This window comes from Martes martes, assembly GCF_963455335.1.
Source record: "Martes martes genome assembly, chromosome: 13".
Classification (NCBI taxonomy): Eukaryota; Metazoa; Chordata; class Mammalia; order Carnivora; family Mustelidae; genus Martes; species Martes martes.
The window spans coordinates 619,563-641,173 of record NC_137901.1 but is presented as its reverse complement, the minus strand read 5'-3'; the positions used below and the strand labels follow the sequence as shown (position 1 = coordinate 641,173).

The following is a 21,611-nucleotide window of genomic DNA, read 5'->3' as shown; positions in this document are numbered from 1 at the left end:
GGCGCAGGGGGTGGTGGGGCCCCACGTCTCCCCATGGTGGGAGACACACTGTGGGCTCTCACAGCTGGGACCCCAAGAGGCAGTGCCCCCGGGAGGCCATCCTCGCACGGAGCGGCAGGGACCCTCGCTGCCCCCGTGCGGCCCGTGGGAGCACAGGGAAGGCCGAGGATCAAAGTGCTCGTGGCTTGGGGGCACATGGGGGCCCCCCGTGTCCCCCTCTCGTCGCCTTCCTCGCTTCTGGTCACAGCAGGCAAACTGAGCTCCGTTGCCCGGGATGGCACCCACCTCACCCTCCACCCATACCCTCAGCCGCCCGAGGGGACCCCGCGTCGGTGCGGTTGTCCGCGGTGGGCCTGGGCACGGCCCAGCAGGGAGGCGGGCTCCGGTCGGCCCGCGTCTGGGGCGGCTGGTCTGCTCCCTCGCCCCTCGGGGTTGGCCCAGTGTTGATGGGGGCACGTTTCCGGCTGAATGAGGACAGAGCAGAGTCTCTGCCCGCGTGGCATCCCCGGGGCGGCTGCTGACGGCAACAGTGGAAAGCTTCCGTGCGGTTCCGGAAGACACGGCACGCGGCACACGGAGCCAGAGCCGTCTTCCTGTGGCTCGTCCGCCGCTGTCGTTCGTGCCCAAGTGCGGTCTCGCGGAAGGGGAGGGTCCCATCTGCGGTCGGGCCTTGTGAGCCAAGGGCGCCCTGGTCCCGTCCTGGAGACAGACCCTGCCCCAGCGGGTCCGGTCCACAGCTGTCCCCGCGCCCCGCCCGGAGGGAGGGCTGAGAGAGCCGGCGCTGCCGCCGCGGTTCCTGGCCCTGGGCTTAGTTCCCGACGGCCCCCCGGTGCCGGGGGCGGGGGCTCGGACGGGAAGGAATGGGACGTTCCAAGGAGGGCCCCGCGTACCTTCCAGAGTCCGTCTGTCTCTAAAATGAGAAGATGAATCCTGACCCGTGATCGAGTCTTGGTGTGCACGTCTCTGCGTCTGAGGTGTTTTCAGGGGGTCTCCCAGCAGGGCCCTGTGATGGCCCCCGGGCCCTGTCGGCGGGCAGCAGAGCAGGTGGGGATCCTGGGGCCCCTGGCCGGGGACGGCTTTGGGGACACACCTTAGTCGGAGGTCCGGGGCCTGCCTGACCTTCGTGGGCAGGACACACGGTCCTCAGTGTGGGGCTGCTGCTCTCACAAACCCTCTCGGGACTGTGGGAAGGAAACCGCCTCCGCCCGCCGGGAGGGAAGGTGCCCAGGTGGCGGGGACGGGCTCTGCAGGCCCATCGCGAGCCGCACGAGGAGCGGAGCACCACGCTTCCCTGCTCGCCGCCAGACGGACGTGCGCCTCCAGTCGTCCGTGGCCCTCGTGAGACGGGGACGGGTGGAAGAGGGGGTCGGTTCTGTTTTCTGTTTGCGTCGTGTAGTCCAGAAACCCTCAGCGTCGAGGTGTCGGGCCCAGCAGGCAGCTCCGGGTATCCTGGGCAGTGGACCCCAGAGCCGCGGCTGCCGGCGGGAAGAGCCAGCCTGGAGGGGCCCACGGGCCGGACGGCCAGGACCGTCCTTGCTCCAGCTCTGCGCACGCGCGGCTCTCGGGGGCGGCTGGGCGTGTGGCTGGGGCCGCGCTGGTTCCCCCGGGGCCTTTGCCTTCACAGGGACCCCCCAGACCTCGGCATTAAAGCCTCATCCCAGAGCTATGGCCTCCACACGGTCCATGTAGAAGCTGGGTGGGGGAGACCATCGGGAGACGCCTCGGGGACCGCGCGGCCCCCCTGCCCGGGCTGGGTGGGAGCGCGCCCTTGGACAGGCTCCTCCGGAGTTTCACCTGGCCCAGGAGACCTGCAGGTTCCGAATAAAGCAGATGATGCCACATTTCTGACCACCGGTGTGGAGGGTCAGGTCAGCCCGGGTGGCTGAGGGGCTGTCCATCCCAGGGACTCCCTCCTAAAGGCAAAACAGCTGGCCTTGGCGGTGGGAGGCAGGCAGGAGGTGCTGGGCAGAGAGAGCACGGCCCTGGCCCACACGGGACGCCCGCCTGCAGGCCTGCTGTGGCCGCGGTCATGGACATTCTGGAACGTTCTCCCCACGTCAGCTCCGCCACGTGGTGAGCTCAGCGGGAGCGAGCCTGCCAGCGGTGGGACAGGGTCAGCGCATAGCAGTGCGTGCGGTCAGGTGGGACACTCCAGCGTTCCTCCTCAGCGCTTCTCACGACCGGCGTGACGCTGTTTTTAGTAAGTCTGACTCTCTTGCTATTTTAGCCAGAAAATGGGGGGCCTGTACCCTAATGTCCCTTTCCCGTTTTCAGCCAGATGTGTAGCGGTGAGGGGGCCGCTGGCGGGCCGCGAGGGTTCGGGAACCGTCCCTGGGCTCGGGAAGGTGGGCCGGCTTCCTCCCGCGTGGGCGCAGCTCCGTGGCGCGGGTGTGGGGACCACGTCCTGCACCACCTTCGGGACGCGGCTTCTCCCCCTGGTCTGTAGGGCGCTCACCTTGCTGTCGGCTGTGGGCTCCCGGCAAGCGGACGTGGACCGCGTTTAACTTCAGGCTGCCTGGCGTCCCAGCCACGGGGAGAAGACTTGGAACTTGCACCAGAGCGACTGCGGGACGGGGAGCCTGGGTCTGAGCCACGCGGAAGAGCGGGGATCCGGCCCGTCCGTGGAACAGTGGAGTGGCACAGAGCTCTGGGAACACGTCTAGGGGACACTGGAGGCCAGGAAATGGGGGCCGAGGGGGCGGGGGGGGGGGCACGGGCCTCCGAACACAGAGGGACGTGCGTGGAGAAAACTTGACACTGCATGATGCACGTGGGCGTCCGGTCTCCCGGGAGCTGCTCCCGCCAGCGGTCAGGGAGGTGCGGTCTCGGGGCTCTGCCCGGAACCCCGCCTCGGAGCGGCTGCGGGGCGGCACCCAGCACTGCGCATCTTGTGCCCTGCAAAGGCAGTTTTGGCGACTCTCGGATGAGAACGCTCGACGCATCTCCTGGCGTGTGTGGCCCGTTCTCACCGTGGTCTGCCGTCGGCCTGAGCAGGTCGTAGCTTCCATGGTTGGGAGTCCGGGGGAGGTGGGGGCTGGTGCCCCGTCGGGGAGCCAGCCCCATCCCTGACACCTGCCAGCCCTCTGTCACTGGAGTGGAGTGGGGACGGCCACACTGTCACAACCTGACCCCCAAGGCCCGGCCCTTGCTGGAAACCTGGCGTGTTGGGCGTGGACGCTGGTGAAGCTGTTGTGGGAAGGACAGGGAGCAGGTCCCCAAAGGAAGACAGACGGGATCCGAGGTAAAGTGTCCTCTGTGTGCACTCGCTCGCCTGCTGGTGTCTGCGCCCCCAACCGCCCCGGAATTCACTGTGGGCCGTAGGCGTGGAGAGACGGCGCAGCCTTGCGCCTCGGGCTGGTACTTCCCGTGGCTCGTTACTGCCTCTCCGTTCTCGTTATTTGAAAAAGGCCCTGAAGTTCTCGTCGTGGGTGTTTATACCGATGGTAAACTGGGCCTTTAATGTCATGCAACAAACAGAAAACAATCTGAGCTTTGTTCTCGGGGGCTTAGGACAAAACACCTTTTGTGCGGGACCGTGCAGCGTCCCTGGGAGGGGCCGGCGGGTGTGCGCAGGGAGAAGGGCGTGGCCGGGGCGGCTCCTGCCGCAGGTCCCTGCAGCATCCCGGGCTCCTCGGCGTGCGCCACCACCCACGGACCCCGGGCTTGTGCAGAAGAAGGGCAGTCTGCCAGGATGTCCGCCACGCTCGGGTCTGGGGCTGGACGTCCTGGGGGCTCAGGGCCGGCGGCTCAGATCTGGGAAGGACGGCTTCCAGGGGACGACGCCACCTTCCCACCGATCCTTACACAGCGGACAGAGATCTCTCTCTTTCTCTTCTCAGAGCACGTCCCTGTAGGATCAGGGACCCCCAGAACCTCGTTTAGTTATAACCACCCCCAAAGCCTTATCTCGAGATAAAGCCACAGCGAAGTCGGGCTTTCCGTCTCTGGGTTCGGGGAACAGGACTCAGTCGGTAGCAACATCCCTGGCTTGTCTGAGACCAAGGAGGAGGACCCCAACTCTTGGTCCCCAGCTTCTCCCCGTGCCGGCTAGAGGCAATGATTTGGACATGGAGACACATGGACTGCTTGTGGGTGGCCCTTGCCATCTGCTGGGTAGATGGGAATCTGTCGTGGGGCCAGGGACACAGGCCCACGGGGGTCCACAGCCTCAGCGCCCTGCAGTCTGCGGCTCCCTACAGGACTGGGGCCTCTGGGCGGAACGCTCAGGGCGACGGGCTGGTGACTGTCCCCGAGGGACGGACTTCTCACCCTAGCTGTGGCCGCGACCCGTCCGCGTGTGCAGACACGGCGCGCTTGAGAGGGAGCGTCTGAAAGAAGAGGCGCAGGCGGAGGCGTGTCCTTGTTCACGCCGCTCCGGAGCCGGAGAACCCTTCAGTCGTGCGCCCCTGTGTGATTCGCATCTGGGCTCCGCGCTGGGCGCTGGGCGCGAGATCACGGATGCGCGGAACGGCTCGGCAGTCCGTGTCTGCTGGGTGCCATCGTGATTTTCTGGAGAAAAGAGCGGGGTGCGTGAGGTGCTGGTGCTCAGTGTGACCCAGTCCCCAGACGTCTCCCTTACGAGCGGGAAGAACGTCTGTCTCCCCCCACCTCAGGCCTCGGGCGGCCCCTGGGCCAGAGCGTCGGCCTGAACAGCACTTCGAGAGTGAGTTGCTCAACTTGGCCCTTCAGCTAGAAGACAGGTTGCGCCCGACGACGGGCAGGACACAGGGAACACACGGGAGGGATGGATACATGTAAGAGGGGATGGTGTCCCCGTGCGTGCTTGGGGATGGCGGTCCCATAGGCCTTGGGGCAGTCTGAGCGCTGCCCGGCAGGAATCCCGTCACGTCACTCCGAGCCGCCTGCGGGAGCTAGTCCTGGCCACCGCTGCCATCTGCATCCAGGCGGGGCCCTGGGGGTCAAGGCCCTACTCCTGGGTCCCACTATTGGCCTGGGGCTGCGTCAGCGTCAGCCCGGGGTCCCTGGCTGTCTCCGTTCACCTCCCCTGTGGAAGCAGCCAGTGGTGGACATTCAGCACGTGTGTCGTATCCCTGCGTAACCAGGCAGCTGTGACCCAGACGCTGGTTGTCCTGGGAGCCCCTGAGCCTGGCCGGGTTGTGTGCTGCACACTCGGTGTCAAGCGACGTGTAAAGGAGGTGGGATAGGGTGTCACAAGACACACGCTTCTTTTTTTTTTTTTTTTTAAGATTTTATTTATTTGTTTGACAGGGATCACAAGTAGGCAGAGAGGCAGGCAGAGAGAGAGAGAGAGGGGGAAGCGGGCTCCCCGCTGAGCAGAGATCCCGACTCGGGGCTCGATCCCAGGACCCTGAGATCATGACTCAAGCACAAGGCAGAAGCTTAACCCACTGAGCCACCCAGGCACCCCAAGGCACATGCTTCTTGATCACGTCTGTGAGTCGAGGCCGCACAGCCCAAATCTGTGAACTGCAAGGCCCCTGAGCCTAAATCTGTGCGATTTGGAAAGGGGCTTGTTCTGCCGTGAGCCCCCCGACCCCAGCTGGGGCTCCTAGGAGGGGCTCTGCCGTGCTCACGGGAACGGGAGTCCCTGCCGTGCGGGACGGAGCCCAAGTGCCGACGTGGGGCTTCCTCGAGGCCGGCCGGGCTGTTCTGGAATGCTCTCTGGCCCACAGCCAGCCTTCGTGGGTGCTCTGGGTGGCGTGGGGCCCCTCGGGGAGAGGCCTGTCCCACCTGCCGTGCCCTGCATCTGCTGCCGGATGCTCTGTCCGCCCGTGGCCCAGGAGAGAAGGTGCTGCCGCCTGGCTCTGGGGGCCTGGGGTCCCTGCTCAGGGACAAGGCCCCTCCCTGAAGCAGCTGCTCCTTGACTGAGGACAGGGCACGTCGCTTTGGGAGCCGAGGGGACATCTCCCCGGTCTCCTGCACACATGCTGTCTCCACGGGACGCAGCCGCTGTGCTAAGCGAGCCCTCCAGGGTGTGAACGCCAGCTCGGCACAGAGGGCACCGCACCTTTTCCATGAGAACAGGCTTTGTACGTGGCAGCCGCCCTCAAGATTAGCATTAATCTTTCACACGTTTGCGTGCCGCAATAAATCTGGATCGTAAGCTCACGGCTGGCGCAGGGGCGGGGGCTCCTGTCACTGCCCTCCCGCCCCGACCAGCGAGGTGGACGCCGGGAGGGAACCAGACATTGCGTCACGCCAAGCGCCGGTCTGGAAGGAAGTGGCTCTGGGCCGCGGACGAGGCCGCCGGCAGCCTTCTGCACCACGCCAGGCCCCCGCGCGGGACGCAGCCTCCTCGTCCCCCGCTAATAGGAGACAGGAGGAGCCTTCTCCCGGCTCCCGTTTACAGACGGGGCTCGTTTCCTTTGAGTCCACGCGAGAAATGCAATTTAGATGCCGCGTGTCCGCGCCCTTGAGCTCCTCTGGGGGCCACGGGGGCAGCGGGTGCTGTTTTCCAGGCTGTGCCATGTCCCTGGGGCCCCAGGGCTCCTGTGTCTGCTGCCCTTGGCCTGTGGTCCGCGGGCTCATCCTGTGAGCCCACCACCCAGCCGGAGCCCCTGGGGTCTGCCTGCGCTGCTGCTCCAGACCCGTCGTCCTGCGGAGGGATCACTGCGTCAGTTAAGGGCCCCCGCGTCTCTCCCCCGAAGGCGCCTGTCCCCGGGGCCGCAGGCAGAGGTCAGGCCCACCCCGGCAGGCGGCAGCGGCTGCAAACAAAGGGAGGGAGCACGTCTGTTCAGACAAGGCCCAGCCGGGTGGGGTCCGGAGCGCTGTGCCGGGCGGGTCCGGCCTCACCGCGCCGGCCCTGCCGTGACCCTGCCCTGGGCCCCCACGCCGGCCGTCAGAAGGTGATGCGCGTCCTGTGTCCCCTGGCGGCGGTGGGCGTGGGCCCGCACGGAGGCCCTGCAAGACGCCGCTGCGGGGTCTCTCCCAGAAGGGGCCTCGGGGAGCCCGGTGGCGGACTGCTTCTTGCCGGTGCCACCGGGCAGCCTTAAACAGGTCATAACGACAGAGGCCGCCGGTCGTGCGCAAGGGGGCCGGCGCCAGCTCGCTCCTACCACCGAGGGCGGGCAGCCTCCGACCCGCCTCCTGAAACCGCTGGTCCCGGCCGCTCGCTGCGTGCCGTCCCTCCGCGGCAGGGGCGTCACGCGCGCTGGCGTTTCCCAGTGGAGACGGGTGGGAGTTTTTTAAGGAGCTCGGGACACCTCATGGGAGAGACAAGTTGGCCCCCACGTGTGGTGGAAATCAGCACAGCAAAGGCCGAGTCCCAGGTGGGTTTCAGTTTAATCTGCCAGACCTACGTCAATACTCCTGAGGTCACGAACTCTGAGAATTACCGAACTGATGTAGAAGTCGACCTTCACCGTTCCGTTCAGCCCGGCGTCTCGTGGGGTCGGTGTCCTCGGGGCCACATCAGAAGGTGACGTCTGCCTCTCGGGCTGACTTCATCCCCTCTGCCGTTTCTGGATTGTCAACGTACTGGAAGTGGGTGGGACGGTCCCCCCGCTGGGTGACATGTCCGGCTGCCGCACAGCTCCCTCTCTCCACGTAAGAGGAGCAGGGCCCAGCTCTGTGCTCTGCTCAGCGTGGGGACACCCGCTCCGTGCCAGCAACCCCGGGGTCCAGCTGTCTACCCCGCTGGTCTGTGGACGCGGACCTCTGGGATAGGGGCGCGTCAGGTTGCGCTGCCCAGTCTCTCCCAGGGGGCTGCCCAGCTGGAGGCCATGGCCTGGGGGGAGGGGCAGAGGGCTCAGTAGCTTCAGGGCCAGGGGTGGTCGCTGCTGGTGGCCTGTAAGTGGGCAGAAAGTCCCTTGGGGCACGGGGGCTACCTGAGGGGCGACCTGACACAGCTGCCGTGTTTCTGCATGGGAACGCCATTGCCCAGGGACGTGCTGCGTCCCGGGTGTGGACAAGCCCGGGGGTCTCCGTGGTCCCCGGTGCCCTGCTGCCCGAGCTGCACACTGTCTGCTGGAGCCAGGGGACACTGTGGCCTCCATAAGGAGAGTGGCAGGCTCCTCTGGACATGCGCTTGGGCCCTCCGTGGCTCTGGCTTCTCCCGGGCACCTGTCACCTGACCCAGGGCGTGCGTGATAGACGCCACGCAGGGAAGGGCCAGCTCTCCTCAGGTCCCTTCTGCAACCGGTGGGACTTTCCTCTAGACACTCCTCTGCTGGGGCTCGCCCTCAGCCAGAGCCCTGACCCCCAGTTCCGGGAAAGAGAGAGAAACCGCTTTCCCAGCGAAGGGGCGGGAGAGTGGTGCGGGTGCACTGACCCCTCCTGACAGCGGACACAGCGGGGGCCGTGTGGGGGTGCCGACCAGCCCCGTGCCCCGCGGGGGCCTGGCGTGAGGACCCCCTTCACTGTGCTGCTCCCTGTGGGGCTCACCTGCCCCAAGAAGGAAAGCAAAGGAGAGCGATGCCGTGGAGAACCCCGGGAGCTGGGTGCTAGGACAGTCACAGCCCCTGGGAGCCGTGGAGAACCCCGGGAGCTGGGTGCTGGGCCCTGAGACAGCCACAGCCCCCGGGAGCTGCTCACGGAGCGCCGGCAGCACCCGCAAGCGGGAGGTGAGGGGACGCCAGTGCCACTCGCATTTGGGCAGGACACGCCCCGTCCTTGACGTGGCTCCGGCGGCACTCACGACGTAGCCGTGCCCTGCTCTGTGTCAGGTGAAGGCTGGGGCCCCATGGACGAGGCCCCCAGGCTGCCACGCATCCGTCTACACCACAGAGAGGTGGATGCGGGGCGGGAGGTACCCACGAGGCCTTCAGCACGGGTGCCCGGCACGGGGCCCCCCGTGCCGGGCACCGTGGCGAGCAGGTGGGGCCCAGAGCGTGCGCGGGGTCAGGAGGGGCCGCCTGGGGAGACCGCGTGCCCTGCAAACACCCCTCAGCACGCCTGCCTGTGTTCTGCCCGGCGCAGAGTCGGACAGGCCCCCCGCGGCTGTCGGCCTCATGGCCCCGATTCCTGGCGAGGGTGGGACGGGAGGACCCCAGAGCTGTGCGGGGCTGTGTGTCGGGGACGGCCTGTCGCTGCGACGTAGAGCCTGGGAGGGTGTGTTCCCCAACCGTGATCGCCGCCCACAGCTTCTCTTGGGTTTCACGGATGCCCTGTGCCATCCCAGCGCGTGTGCGGGATCACCGAGGGGGCAGACGTTCCTCAGGGCATCAGTAGCGGGAGGAACGCAGCCGTACGTCCAAGTTAACATTTTTGCTTTGATTCCTACAAATCCGTGGGCCCTTGGGTCTGGAGCTTCTACTGCAGTTTGCAAATGGGTTTTTATAGCACATGAGTGCTGGGGGGGTTCCAAGGACAACAGTGTTCTCAGTATTAGGACCAGCTGCTACTTCCTGGAGACGGTGACTCACGCCTCCTCCTAATTGGGTGGGAGACCCAGGCGGACACACCGGGACTCAGTCAAGACGCTGTTGGTTTTCCGGGGGTGCCCCCGCCGCAGCCCGCCCGTCCATCACGCCCGTCCGCAGCCCGTGTTCACGCCCGTGTCTTGCTTCTTACAGCTCCAGCCATCAAGACAGAGCCCACCGACGACTACGAGCCTGCCCTGGCCTGCGGACCAATGAGCCAGGGCCTCAGCCCGCTCCCGAAGCCCTGCTACAGCCAGCCGCTGGCCGTGCCGCCAGACCCGGGCTCCTGCCTGCTGCCCGGCTTCCTGCCGTGTCCCTCGAGGAGCACCATGGTGTCTCCGCCCCCCAGCGCCAGCCCCAAGCTCCATGACCTCTCTGCCGCCGCCTACAGCAAGGGCGTGGCCGGCCCGGGCCTCGGACTTCCGGGGCCGGCCGGAGGGGTCCTCACCGTCGAGGAGACGCCGAGACTCGTGGGCGTGCACCCCGGACCCCCCCAGCCGCCGCCCCCTGCCCTTCTGCGACCACAGGTGAGTCCCCAGCTCAGTGTCCGCCGTCCCCCAGGCCGCCGGCCCGCTCTGTGTCCCGACGGCCCCTGCTCCTCAGCACCGCCCGGTACCCAAGCGCCGACCTGTTTGCAGTCCCGCAGCCCTGCCCGCCCGTCCGCGACGGGCCACCAGCTGCCCCAACGGCCGAAGGCTCCGAGGAGCGAGTCCGCAGCCCCCCGGCCTCTGCCGCCGCCCGAGGTGTGTGAGGACGGTAGTCGTAGTCTGGCCCCCATTCCCGTAACGGTCAAGCGAGAGCCTCAGGACTTGGACCAGCTGTACCTGGACGACGGTAAGTGCCGGGGCCTTAGGTGCACACGCCGCCTGGCGCTGTATGTGCGTGCGTGACGAGGAGTGTGCACCGGCGCACACGTCCGTGCAGGCAGTGTGTCTTGCGGCCCCGGGCCGTGTCGCCTCAGCCGGAGGCTCCACGGAGCCCGTGGCGGGGGTCCCACAGGACAGAAGCTGCACGGTATGGCCTCACACGAGGCCACGGTCGCTTCGAGGCACCGTCGGCAGCGGGACTCCGGGGCCGGCCTCCTGTTTGGGGTCATCGTGAGAGCGTCACTGGTTGAGGAAGCGATTTGCGGACACAGACTGAGGGTGGTTAGCGTTTTCACGTGCGGCGCCGGGACGCCCATCAGGTGCCCCCGGGCGGGAGAGTAAGGCTGGGGCGCTCGGAACCGGGACTAGAGCCTCCCCGGGGGGCCCCACCCACGGAGCACACGGCCCTCGGGGCGGGACCGTGGCTGCAGGTGCCGGGTCAGGGTGCTGGAGGACGAGCTCTCCGCACCGGCTGGTGGGCCGCGTGCTGGAATCCAGAGCCCGGATCCCCCCCGCATCAGGGGATGACGCTGCGTTGTTCCGGGTGCGCCGACCCTGCAGGGTCGCGCTCCTTGGGGCCGAGGCGCCACCTGAGCCGCGTGGAGGTGGGCGGCCCTCTTGTGTGCTGGTTCCCTGACTGCTCGTGGGTCAGCTCTGTGACCGGAGACCCCGTGGGCTGGCCAGGACGGTCAGGCCAGTCCGCGCCTTCGCAGCCCTGCGTGGGTGGTGTATGTGGGTGCCGAGGCCCCCGTCACTGGCAGTTCATGTCTTCTGAGCGTGAGCCTTTCCAGGGCCGGATGCCCATCTCCCTGGCTGCTGGACTCAGGTGGGGGTGTGAGCTCGGGACGGTGTGGGCCCACGGCCCCCCGCCTCCCCGGCACACCACCCTGGCCTCCTCTGTCTCTGGGGTCGGCGCCTTGCAGCCTCCTTTAGCTGTTTTCCTTGAAAGTCACAGCCAAGCGAGGAAGGCTCATTTCTCCCAGCACCGCTGTCTCCGCAGACATCGCAGTTCTTCCGCGTTCGTGCTCCGTGTGCTCCCCTGGGGCCAGGCCGGCGAGGAGTGTTTCTGGAAGGGTGTTCGCACCTACGGCTACCGTTCCAGAGGGAGTGGCACGACCGGGCTCATCTCTCCCAGGCTGCAGGGCAGGGTGGCCGGGGGACACGGGAGCCTTCTCTGCCACAGCGTCTGGCCGCCAGCCATCGCCCCCAGGCTGGACGGGGCTCCCGGGCTTCGGGGTTGCCCACACTCTGCTCTACAGGAGTGAACACGGGGCTGGCCCCGGGTTCCTCCGTCCCTAACTCAGGGCTGCAAGCTCCCACATAGTTTTGTTCCGTAGACGGTCAGTCCCTGAGCCTGGGGATGTCCTTGGAGCCTATGGTGTGGGTCCCTGTCCTCCCTCCCTGAGGTGCAGGCCCCGGGGGGCTGTCGGAGACACCCCAGAACTCAGTGGCAGCAGCCTCTTTCTGGATTCTGTCTCCCGAGGCCCATGAGGCCCATGGTGGCCGTGCTCCCTGCCTGGCTCCCCCGTGAGCTCGGCTGTGCCCCAGGGGGTTGTGGGGTGGCCCTGTGAGCAGCGGGGAGGGCCTGAGGCATGTGCACTGCTCCCCTCCAGGTCGCGGCCTCCGGTGTTTTCAGGGGAGCTCGGGTGACCGACCGGGCAAGCCTCCTCGTCTGTCTTGCTGCCCCAAGGGTGTCGTGCTAAGAGGCAGCCTCGTGAGGGTGGGGAAAGGTGACGTGTGAAGGGGGTGTCCTGCCCCAGGGGAGCCCATAGCTGCCAGTCTGCCCTCGAAGGTGCCGTGGCCCCAGCGCGTCTCTGAACCGTGCGGCACCGGAGCTCACCTGCGTGGGCAAGGATTTGGTCCGGAGGGCAAACCTCCACGCGACGGTCCCCCTGCAGACCCTTCGTCGCTGTGGGCTGCCGGCCGCAAACCCACCGTGTGGACGCGCATCGGCAGGGCTCCGGCCACCAGCCTCATGGTGCAGCAGCCCCGTGCAGGCTTGGGGAGCAGGGCTGTGGGGCTGCTCTCTGCCAGGAACCACCGCCTCCCTGCCGGCCCCCAGCTCAGACTTCCTCCCGGGCACCTGCCAACGGCAGCCCTGGCGTTACTACCCCCGATATCGTGAACACCCGTGTTCACTAGCTGCTGCCTGCGTTGGAGGGTCCCACGCCCCCCAGCCACGTTGCCATGGTCTCCTGGGAGCTCCTGGCGCCTCCCCTCCTGCTCTGAGCTTCGGGCCCCGCCCCCCTGACAGCCACCCGTGGGCCCGCGGGCGCTTCCCGGCCATGCCTGTGGCCCTAGCGCCTCCCCAGGTTGAGGTTCTGAGCCCGGCCCGGTGTGCAATATGTTCTCTCTGCCTCTGGGGCTGGAAATATGGGCCCGATAACCCCAGGCCAGGTGTGAAGAAAGGTTTTCAGCTTTAGCTGACAACAGCATTTACAAGACACTCGTTGTTCTTTATTTGCTTTTTTAATTTTTTGGTCAGAACACGGGCGGCGCAGCAGGAGGCCCCGTAGGAGGCGGACGACGGGTTTATATGGACGTGCGCACGTTTTCTTGCACACACACCCACGCGTGCTGTTCCATTGCCGCTCTGGGGGGCCCAGCCAGAGCCCCGAGCAGCCGGGGAGCACGTGCTGGCCGTGGACCCCTTACGGGAGTGGCTGTCCTGTGTCCTCCGTGCGTCTTTCCGGAGCTGATGTGATGGACACGGCCAGCATGCCCCCGCGAGTGGCCTTTCCTGAGGCTGAGGGAGGCCGGTGGGGAGCGCACAGCCTGCCCCGGCTCAGGCTTCCCTGCTGTACGTCTCCCAGGCCCGGAGGCTGCATGGCCGTGCACAGGAGGGGACCGCGGAGACTGGCGGGCGCTGGGATTTCTCTCCCAGCCACCAGAACATACACGTGGGCCGGACGGGCGTCTCTCTGCTGGCAGGAGAACGGACGGGGCGTTCGTTGCCGTGTCTACGCAGCTGGAGACCCCGGGTCCGCAGGCAGGACGCAGACTGGGCCTGGCTGTTTCTCGAAGGGGAGCAAGAGAGGCTCCCTCCTGAGAGGCTGGGGGACCGTCCGCTGACCCTGGTGCCCTGGAACCCCGCCTCTGGCAGAGCGCTGATGCGGATGTGGCCTGCGCCAAGTTAGTCAGTCAGTCCCCGAAGACTGGTCAGTGCAGGTTAAAGGCTTCCGTCGTGCACACGGGGCCCTGAGCCCCGAGCTTCCCACCTGAACCCCGGGGGGCCGGGGAACTGGCTCTAACTGGTGCTCTCCCGAGGGGGCTGATGGGAGGGGTTCGCAAGTGTCGTGGTCGTGTGGCCTGACCTCGGGATGCTCCTGGAAACCCTGCGGGACTTGAGTCGGCACCAACAATGTGGTCCTTTGCCAGCCCCCCGTTTTAATGGTCTGCGTGATCGGGGTTTTTGGAAATGAACTTGCCAAACCAGGGCAATGTCAAAGCTCCTGCTTGTTCTGGGGCAGAGGAAGTTTGTGGAGAATATCTACAAACCACCCATTTTGGGGGGGGCGGGGGAGGGGACGGCGTGGAGGGCCTGCCCCTGCGGTTGCGTGTCTGAGCCGTCCAGGTGCGCCCCCTGCCCAGCCCCCGCAGGAGCCTTTCTGGAGCGGGGTGCGCGTCCCCTGCTGGAGCTGTAGCCTTCTGCCGACCCGTGTCTCAGCCTCTCCCATCCCCCTCACCCGTCGGGCTCGGTGTGATCGGCGAGCTTGGAGGGTCGTTCCTGGCATGTGAGGCCATGTCTCGGGATCCACGGCAGGCAATGGTGGTGGCCGGTGGCATGGGACGGGGGCGTTGGGACCCCCTGCAGGGCACGGGTCTTCCCTTTGTGTCTCAGGTCGGAAACTGCGGCCTGGAAACGGAAACAACGGCGAAAACCGGTTAGAACGTGAGACGGCATGGACGCAAAGTGGCCTTGACGGGAAGGCTTTCCGCACACGGCTCAGCCGGCAGGGGCGGGAGGCTGGGGCGGCTTCGCGTTGGGGGGTCGGTGCCCACTTCCCGGAAAGACCGGTCGGTGGTGGGGCAGCGGGACCACAGGCCCCGTGACAACCTGGTGGCGGTGAGGCTTTCTCCCCCCGGGTCCCCAGGGGCTGAGGCTGCACGCCAGGATCCACACACAGCTCTCCAGCCACCATGGGGAGGGACGCAGGGCCCGGTCAGTGGCAGGCGGGCCCCCGTGGTGAGCCGCTCGATGCCGGGGAGCGCAAAGGTGCTCCCCCTGGCCTTTCCCTGCACGGCAGCAGCGTTTTTGGGAGCCCGTCCGCTTGCCTAACGGCAGCCACTGCTGCTTTTAAGAGCAAGATCCTGTTCAGAAGTCGGGGGCGGCCGTTTGAGCTCCCCGGTGGAGTTTCATTGGGCGTTTTGTTTTCCAGGAACGTAGAATGAGAAAATCGAGAATGGGGTGTTCCGTGCGGTGGCCGAGAGCGGGGGCGTGCGGGTGCGCGAGCCATCGTGTGCAGCCGTGCCTACACCTGCCAGACCTCTCTCGCTCTTCAGTGGGGGCACACGACGACTTGCCGGAAGACGAATCCCGCTTTCTCTTGGGTTCTGTTTCTCGGTTGAGTCTGCTCTCTGGTTTCGTTTCACAAGTATTTGGTCCATAAATAAACGAATTGTAGTTTTCTCTTCGGTCCAGCAACACTCACAAGACTTAAACTCTCAATTCAGACTTCTCAGTTGGGGCAGAACCACGGGGGTACGTTTTTAAAAGAGTCATTTTACGGGCCTCGTGTTATTTTAAATGTAGATTTCTGAACCGGGCCGTGAACGCCACACATGAGCGATTCGCTGCCGTGATTCTGTGGGGCCCGTGTGTGCACCGGAGCCACGCTGCCCCGGCCGCCATAGGCCATCCTTTCATTCGCTGATGTGCAAATGTGGGCCATTCACGCGTGCACACACACGATTACGTGTCACGGGGCACGGTCTCGCACGCGGCGTTTGCAGGAAAGGCGCTCTCGACACCTCTGGAGCCACGGGCTGTCCCGGGCTTCGTGCGAGGGGACCCCCGCGGACGGAGCGGCTGTGCTACTGAGTCACAGCTCCGCGGGGCTTCTCAAGGGACGCGCTTGCGGGCCAGGCGTGGGTCCGTCCGTGCTTTAGCCGCGTGGTCACCCCACCCGCCCAGCCGCCTGGACTACAGTCAGCCCTTTCAGCCCTGCCAGGAGCGCTCAGGCTTCCGGAAGTCTCTGTGTCGTTAGCATGACGAGCAGGTGGACCCGGCGGCCGGGATCGCGTCTGCAGGAGTCTGGGCCGTGTGTGCCCCGCTCTGCTCCCCCTCGTCCCTGAGCCCAGGCTGCTCCGGGAGAGAACACAATCTCTCCTCATGGAAAGTGTTACTGACCTGGCCTGGCGCCCAGGGCTGGGGCCTTCCCCGTTCCTCACGACATGGGAAGCGTCTGCGTCGCGGTGACCAGACGTGTGGAGTCGTTAATATTACGACGGCGGCTGCCGCGAGACGGCTGGACGGACGCAGCCACGCGGGGAGCTCCTCAGGGCCTGTCCTGCACGCACCGGCGTGTCCGCGTGCCGGTCTCCAGCGTGAAAATCCCACCGCACGCCCCCGGGGACAGAGCACTGCGGGCACGGGGGCCGCGGGCTCTGTGAGCGGCTTATCTGGAGACCCTGCAGGAGGCCCGCGTCCTCTGCACGGCCAGGAGGGCAGCGCTCAGGAGGCCGCCCTCCGAGAGGAAGGAAGGGGGAGGGCAGCCGTGGCTCCCGGAGGGCGGTGTAGGGCGCAGACACGCCGGTGCTGCCCCCAGCGCCCAGCCCCGTAAGCTGTGGGGCTGTGACATCGGAGCCCCTGCTGTCCCTTCCGACGGGCAGCAGGGGGAGCGGGAGGAGGGGGCCTTCCGCTCCCGGGACCCCGGAGCTGAGGTGTCTGTTCTGGGCGCCCTTGTTCATCGTGCCTCGTGGGGATGTCAGCCGCACGCGGGAAGGGCTTCGGGCCGCGCTGTGTTTCCAGTCGTGCGGCCCGGGTGTTTTCTGTGTCCTGGGGGGGGCCTGAGTTCCGTTGCTCCCCGCGGGTGTCAGCCGGCCGTGCCCGCCCCGTCACAGGCACTAGCTTGCTTCCCCGTGAGTATTAATCGGAGACGAGGAGGCGGCGTCCGGGGGAGGCCCGCAGGAAGAGCCTGAAACCTCCGGCGCCCTCGGGTCTGCTCGCGACCGAACGGCACTCGTCGCGGCGGGAGTGCAGAGGGCCCGAGAGCGGCCGCCCGGACGTGCGGACGGGGCTGTGCGCCGGGGACGCGCTCGCGTGTTTCTGTCCTGGGTCGCAGGCAAGCTCGGAGTAGCCTGGAGTGTCCGTGTGTGGACGTTTCGTGACTGGAATGCTGGTTTCTTCTGCGAAGAAGTGAGCCTGTTTCCAACAGTTCTTAGAACGGCTCTGTCTCCCCACAGGTGAAGTCGTGCGACGCTGGCCTGGGCGTTGCACCTTCTCCTTCTCCGATGCTCGTGGGGCTTTCTTACTTGAGAAGGAGTGCTCTTCCCAGACGCCCGCAGGTCCGTGAGCCCGCAGATAACACCACTGTGTCTCGTCACTCAAGCGTGAAGCCATAAGGCCCGGTGTTTGCAAACACAACGGCCACATTCAGAAAGCACAGTGGGAGCCAGACCGTCCGAGCCAGACACCTCTTTGGGGAGAGTGGGGACCAGGGCAGTGGAGGGCTCTGCCCACAGCTGTCAGACAACTGTGTTTTCACAAGAGCGGCCGGGGCCCTGTAACTCAAGCCAGGCACTCAGCTCCCCTGCCCCTGGAGCTCCGGCACAGAGCCAGCTAGGCACGGACACTTTCAAGTGACCTCCCGGATACAAAACTGTATTCTTCCCTATGGATCCCTGAGGAGCACAGGGCCGTTGGCTCACAGATGTCGACCAAGCCCAGGCAGAGAAGAACATGGGCACTTGGAATCGTAGGAATTCTCTTCCCGCCAGAGCTGGGAGAACCATTCCCAGTCTGGTGTGACGCATCCTGTTGACAAATAGAAACCCCGAGTGCCAGTCACAGCACTGGATGGGTGGCCTCTGGTGCTTGTCAAAGTGACCTTACGTATATCTTCTCAATTTACATTTTCAACCTTGGAGCAGTCCCGTGGCCAGAACGGGCGGCGTGGACCCCACAGACAGAGGAGACGGGCTTGCAGACGAGGGTTGGCTGACCTGCTCACAACCACACTGAACACGGGACGGGTCAGAAGCACCGTGGGGATCTGCCGACTCTGACTTAAACAGTCTCTCTGCTCTCCCAGGGTTCGGCTCCATTATTGAGGATTTCTTCCTCTTCTAGACGTGTGATATGCAAAGATCCCTGCTTCAGATTCCGGCTTTCAAGTATGAGTTGGCCTTGCAAGCTCAAGGGGACTGCCGTGTATTTTCTTCTGGGTCGGAGAACGCCTGGTCATTACCCGAGGCACTTTCTGGTGGCTCAGGAAGGACAGGAAGAAAGACAGGCAGGACTTCTAGAGTGTGAGGGGAAGGACCTCGGGGAGCCAGCACTCCCCCAAAAAGCAACAGAAATACTGAGATCTATCAAATCAATCATTTCACAATCTGGAAATTCACCAAAGAGGCAGAACAAACTGAAAAGCATTTATTCAAGAAAAACTAGATCCTGCTAAGAAGAGTGGGATCTGCAGTGGTCTCAGGGGGGCCACTCCCGTCCGCCTTGCCCAGCCCCCAGAGCGCAGCTGTAGAAAGCCAGCAGCTTCGCTGACAGTGAAGGAGACTGGCCTCTTTTGGGGCTCTGTTAAAAACCCTGTCCAACGTGCAAACAGTATCTGACTGACGTTGAACCTCCCCGGAAAAGTCGTCTTCCCAGGCCATGACCAAAACAGCAAGTGGCTTGACTCATGCTTGCGGGAGCAGCCAAGGCTGTGATCTCAGCTGGGCAGACGGGAGCCTAGCCATCCTCAGTGCCTGCAGGGGGGTTGGAAAAGCCCCAGCACATTCCTGGGAATTGCGAGGCTGCATATGGACGTGCACATGCTCAGGAAAGACATGGGAAAAGGAAGGGCCAGGTCCGTCACCTCCGGCCGGCCTGGAGACCTGCACAAAAACAGAAGTGGGAGCTAGGGCTGACTCGTGGCTCACCTGCATTTCGATCTCATTGACAGAAGATGGAGACTTCAGGCATTTAGAGAAACCTCCTGACGGATAGCTGACCGTTAGCGCTGCTCACCCTAAGGTTGACCCTGGGGAAGCCAGACTGAAAAATAAAAACAAGGATTTTTAAAAGAGGAATAGAGGACTTTGTGGCCACACACTGCAGAGAACACAGGACCCCCTACAGAATGAGTCCAGAAAAGTCACTCATCAAACATCCAGCATCAAGGGAAGAAAAAAAATAGCCAAGCAATAATAGCAAACCCTACTGGGGGAGGAGTCTAATTCCAAAGTTGCTACAATATGTATCGTCTGCACTGTCTAGTTTTCAACTAAAAAATTACAAAACACGCAAAGAAAGATGAAAACATGTCCCTGCCAAAGAGAAAGAAACAACCCAAAGGCATAGATTGCATGTCCCTGCGAGGGCTCAGGTGTGGGACGTAGCAGGACTGCCTTTAAATCAGCTGCTGTAGATACGTTCAAAGAACCAAAGGAAAGTGTGTTTAAAGAAGTAAAGGAAAGTAGGACAGCAATGGCTCACCAGATGGAGAATATCAATAACGAGATTGAAAGTTTTTAAAAGGGTTAAGTAGACATTCTAGCCTTGCAAAGTACAGAAACTGATGAAGAATTCATTATAGGGGCTGAACAGCAGATTGGAGTTGGTAGAGAAAGAAAATCAACAAACTTGAAGAAATGTCTACAGCTCATCCAGTCTGAGGAATAGAAAAGAAGAAGAATAAAACTGAGCATGTGTGACACTGTAAAACGTGCCAACACAGGCATACTGGGAATGCAGAAAGAGGGGGGAGAAGGGTAGAAAACTCATCTGAAGAAATATTGGTTAAAATCTTCCCAAATTTGTTTTAAAAAAAATTGTACACATCCCCCCAAATCAACAAATTCCAAGTAGAATAAACCCTTAGATTCACATCTAAATACATTATAACCATACTGTCGAAAGTCAAGGAAAAACAGTCCTGAAAGCAGCAAGAGAAAAAGTAAGTCATCAGATATGTGGCACCTTCAGTAGGATTAACAGCTGACCTCATTAGCAATCACAGAGGCTGCAAAGAAAAAGACTATTGAAAGAAAGAAAAAGCCCGTTGATCAAGAAGCCTGTATCTAGCAAAACTAGCTTTAAAAAAGAAGGAGAAATAAAACCATTGCTGGGTCAGGAACTTTGTTGCCAGCAGACCTGACCTACAAGCAGTATTTTTTTTTTTTTACAAGCAGTATTAAAAGGAGTCCTCTTGGCTGTTGGCAACTCAGATCCACACAAAGAAATAAAAAGCATCGATAAAAAGTAATTATGTAGATAAAGACAGATACATATTTTTAAACTCCTTTTTCCTCCTAACTCATTTAAAAGAAAATACATGAGACAAAAATGACAAAAATGTTTGATGGGTTTATATCAAGATGTCATTGGTGTGGTAGCAACAGCAGAAAGGAAAGGGTAGGGAAGGAAGCCGTAGTAAAACAAACTTCCATGTGTTATTAGCTGAAATAGAATTTTTAAGTTAAGATGCGTATCGTAATCTCTAGAGGAACCATAAAGAAACTAACTTAAAAATATACAGAGTAAAACAAACAAACCAACCAACCCACCAAACCCATATTTAAGTGATATGTTAGAACATCTGTTTAACACAGAAGAAGGCAATAATGAAAGATGATAGAAACCACCAAACAACAAACAAAACCCCGTAAGAAACGGAAAACAAAAAACAAAGTGGCAAATGTAAATCCTACAACAAAATTACATTAAATGTAAATGAACCAAACACTCCAATAAAAAAAGGTGACGGTTGTCAGACTGGATTAGGGGAAAAAACAAACAAATTAAGATCCAACTATACACTATCTACAGAGGACTTACTTTACATTTAAAGACACAAATAGTTGAAATTAAACGGATGGATAATTGTACAAGGGAAAGAGTGAACAAAAGAGATCTGGAGTTTCTATACTAATATCAGACAAAATCAATTTAAGACCAAAGAAAGTGTTGCTGGAGGCAAAAAGGGATATTTTATAATGACTAGAATGTAAATTGAGCAGGCAGACATAATAACTATAAATATTTTTGCACCTAAAAAGATAGAACCACGTAATACATGAAACAAAAATATCCAGATTTGAAGGGATAAACTGAAAGACAGTTAAAAAAAATAGTATCTGGAGATCTCGCTACAAACTGTCAGTAACAGACAGAACAGTCAGTAATACAACAACTAGACACCAAGCCAGCAAGAGTATAACAGTTGAACGGCACCGTCAGGCAGCTAGACCGACCTGGAAGCCATGTATGAAACCCTCCACAGAATGCGGTGCTTGTGGAACGTTCTCCAGGACGGACTTTCTAGTAGGTCATAGAACAAGCCTGAATAATTTTAAAGAATTAATTCTGATCACAATGGAATTAATGGAATTAATGAATAGATTCGATGCAATCCCTATCAAAATTCAAGCAGGTTTTTTGGGTTTGCACTTTTCAGGAACATGACAAATGATAAAATGATCCTAAAGTTCATATGGAATTTCAAAGGTTCCCAGAGTAGCCAGAACAATTTTGAAAACAACGAACAAAGCAGGAAGACATACTTCCCGATTCAAGACTTGCTATAAATCTACAATAATCAAGACAGTGTCATATTAGCAGAAGACATCTAGATCGATGGACAGAATCTGGAGTTCAGAAATCCTTCTATTTATGGTAAATTGATTTTTAACAAAAATGCCGAGCCATTTAACCAGGGCAAAGAATATCCTTTTAACAAACGAGGACGTAACAACTGGGTGTCCACACGTAGAAGAATGAACTTGCACCTTTAACCCCACACCGTACACAAGAATCTCAAAATTGGTCATAGAATTAAATGTGAAGCCTAAAACCGTAAAACATGCAGTGGATAGCACATGAGAAACATCTTCCAGACCTTAGATTAGGCAAAGATTTTTTAGGTATGGTACCAAAAACATAGTCCAATATCAAAACACTGGCAAACGAGACCCCATCAAAATTCACATTTTTCCTGCTTCGAAAGAACTGTTATGATAGTGAGAAGATGAACAAAAGAGTATATGAACCAAAAGGATATATTTTCAAAGTACGGGTCTGATAAAGGGCTTATATCCAGAATATACCAAAACCTTTGATCTCAATGCTAAGAAGACAACCTAGTCAGAAACCGGGCTTTAAGATGCCAGCAAACACTTCTCCAAAGAAGGTGTGTGAATGTTCCTAAACACACAGACGCAGACTCCGCAGCATCAGTCATCCGGGAAAGCA

General features: G+C 61.3%; 1 protein-coding gene across 2 annotated transcripts in view; it reads left to right on the top strand.

Annotated features, from left to right (window-relative positions):
* The window catches only part of NFATC1 (nuclear factor of activated T cells 1), a 92,898-nt gene that overhangs the window by 54,975 nt on the left and 16,312 nt on the right, over positions 1-21,611 (top strand). Inside the window, exons 9-10 of one of the 2 annotated variants that reach the window (XM_080821717.1) lie at positions 9,495-9,868; positions 9,980-10,175. In XM_080821717.1, the coding sequence (XP_080677843.1) occupies positions 9,495-9,868; positions 9,980-10,175 (570 nt within the window). Of the gene's footprint in view, positions 1-9,494; positions 10,176-21,611 lie in introns of both variants that reach the window. The other variant, XM_080821716.1, reaches the window with a different exon arrangement.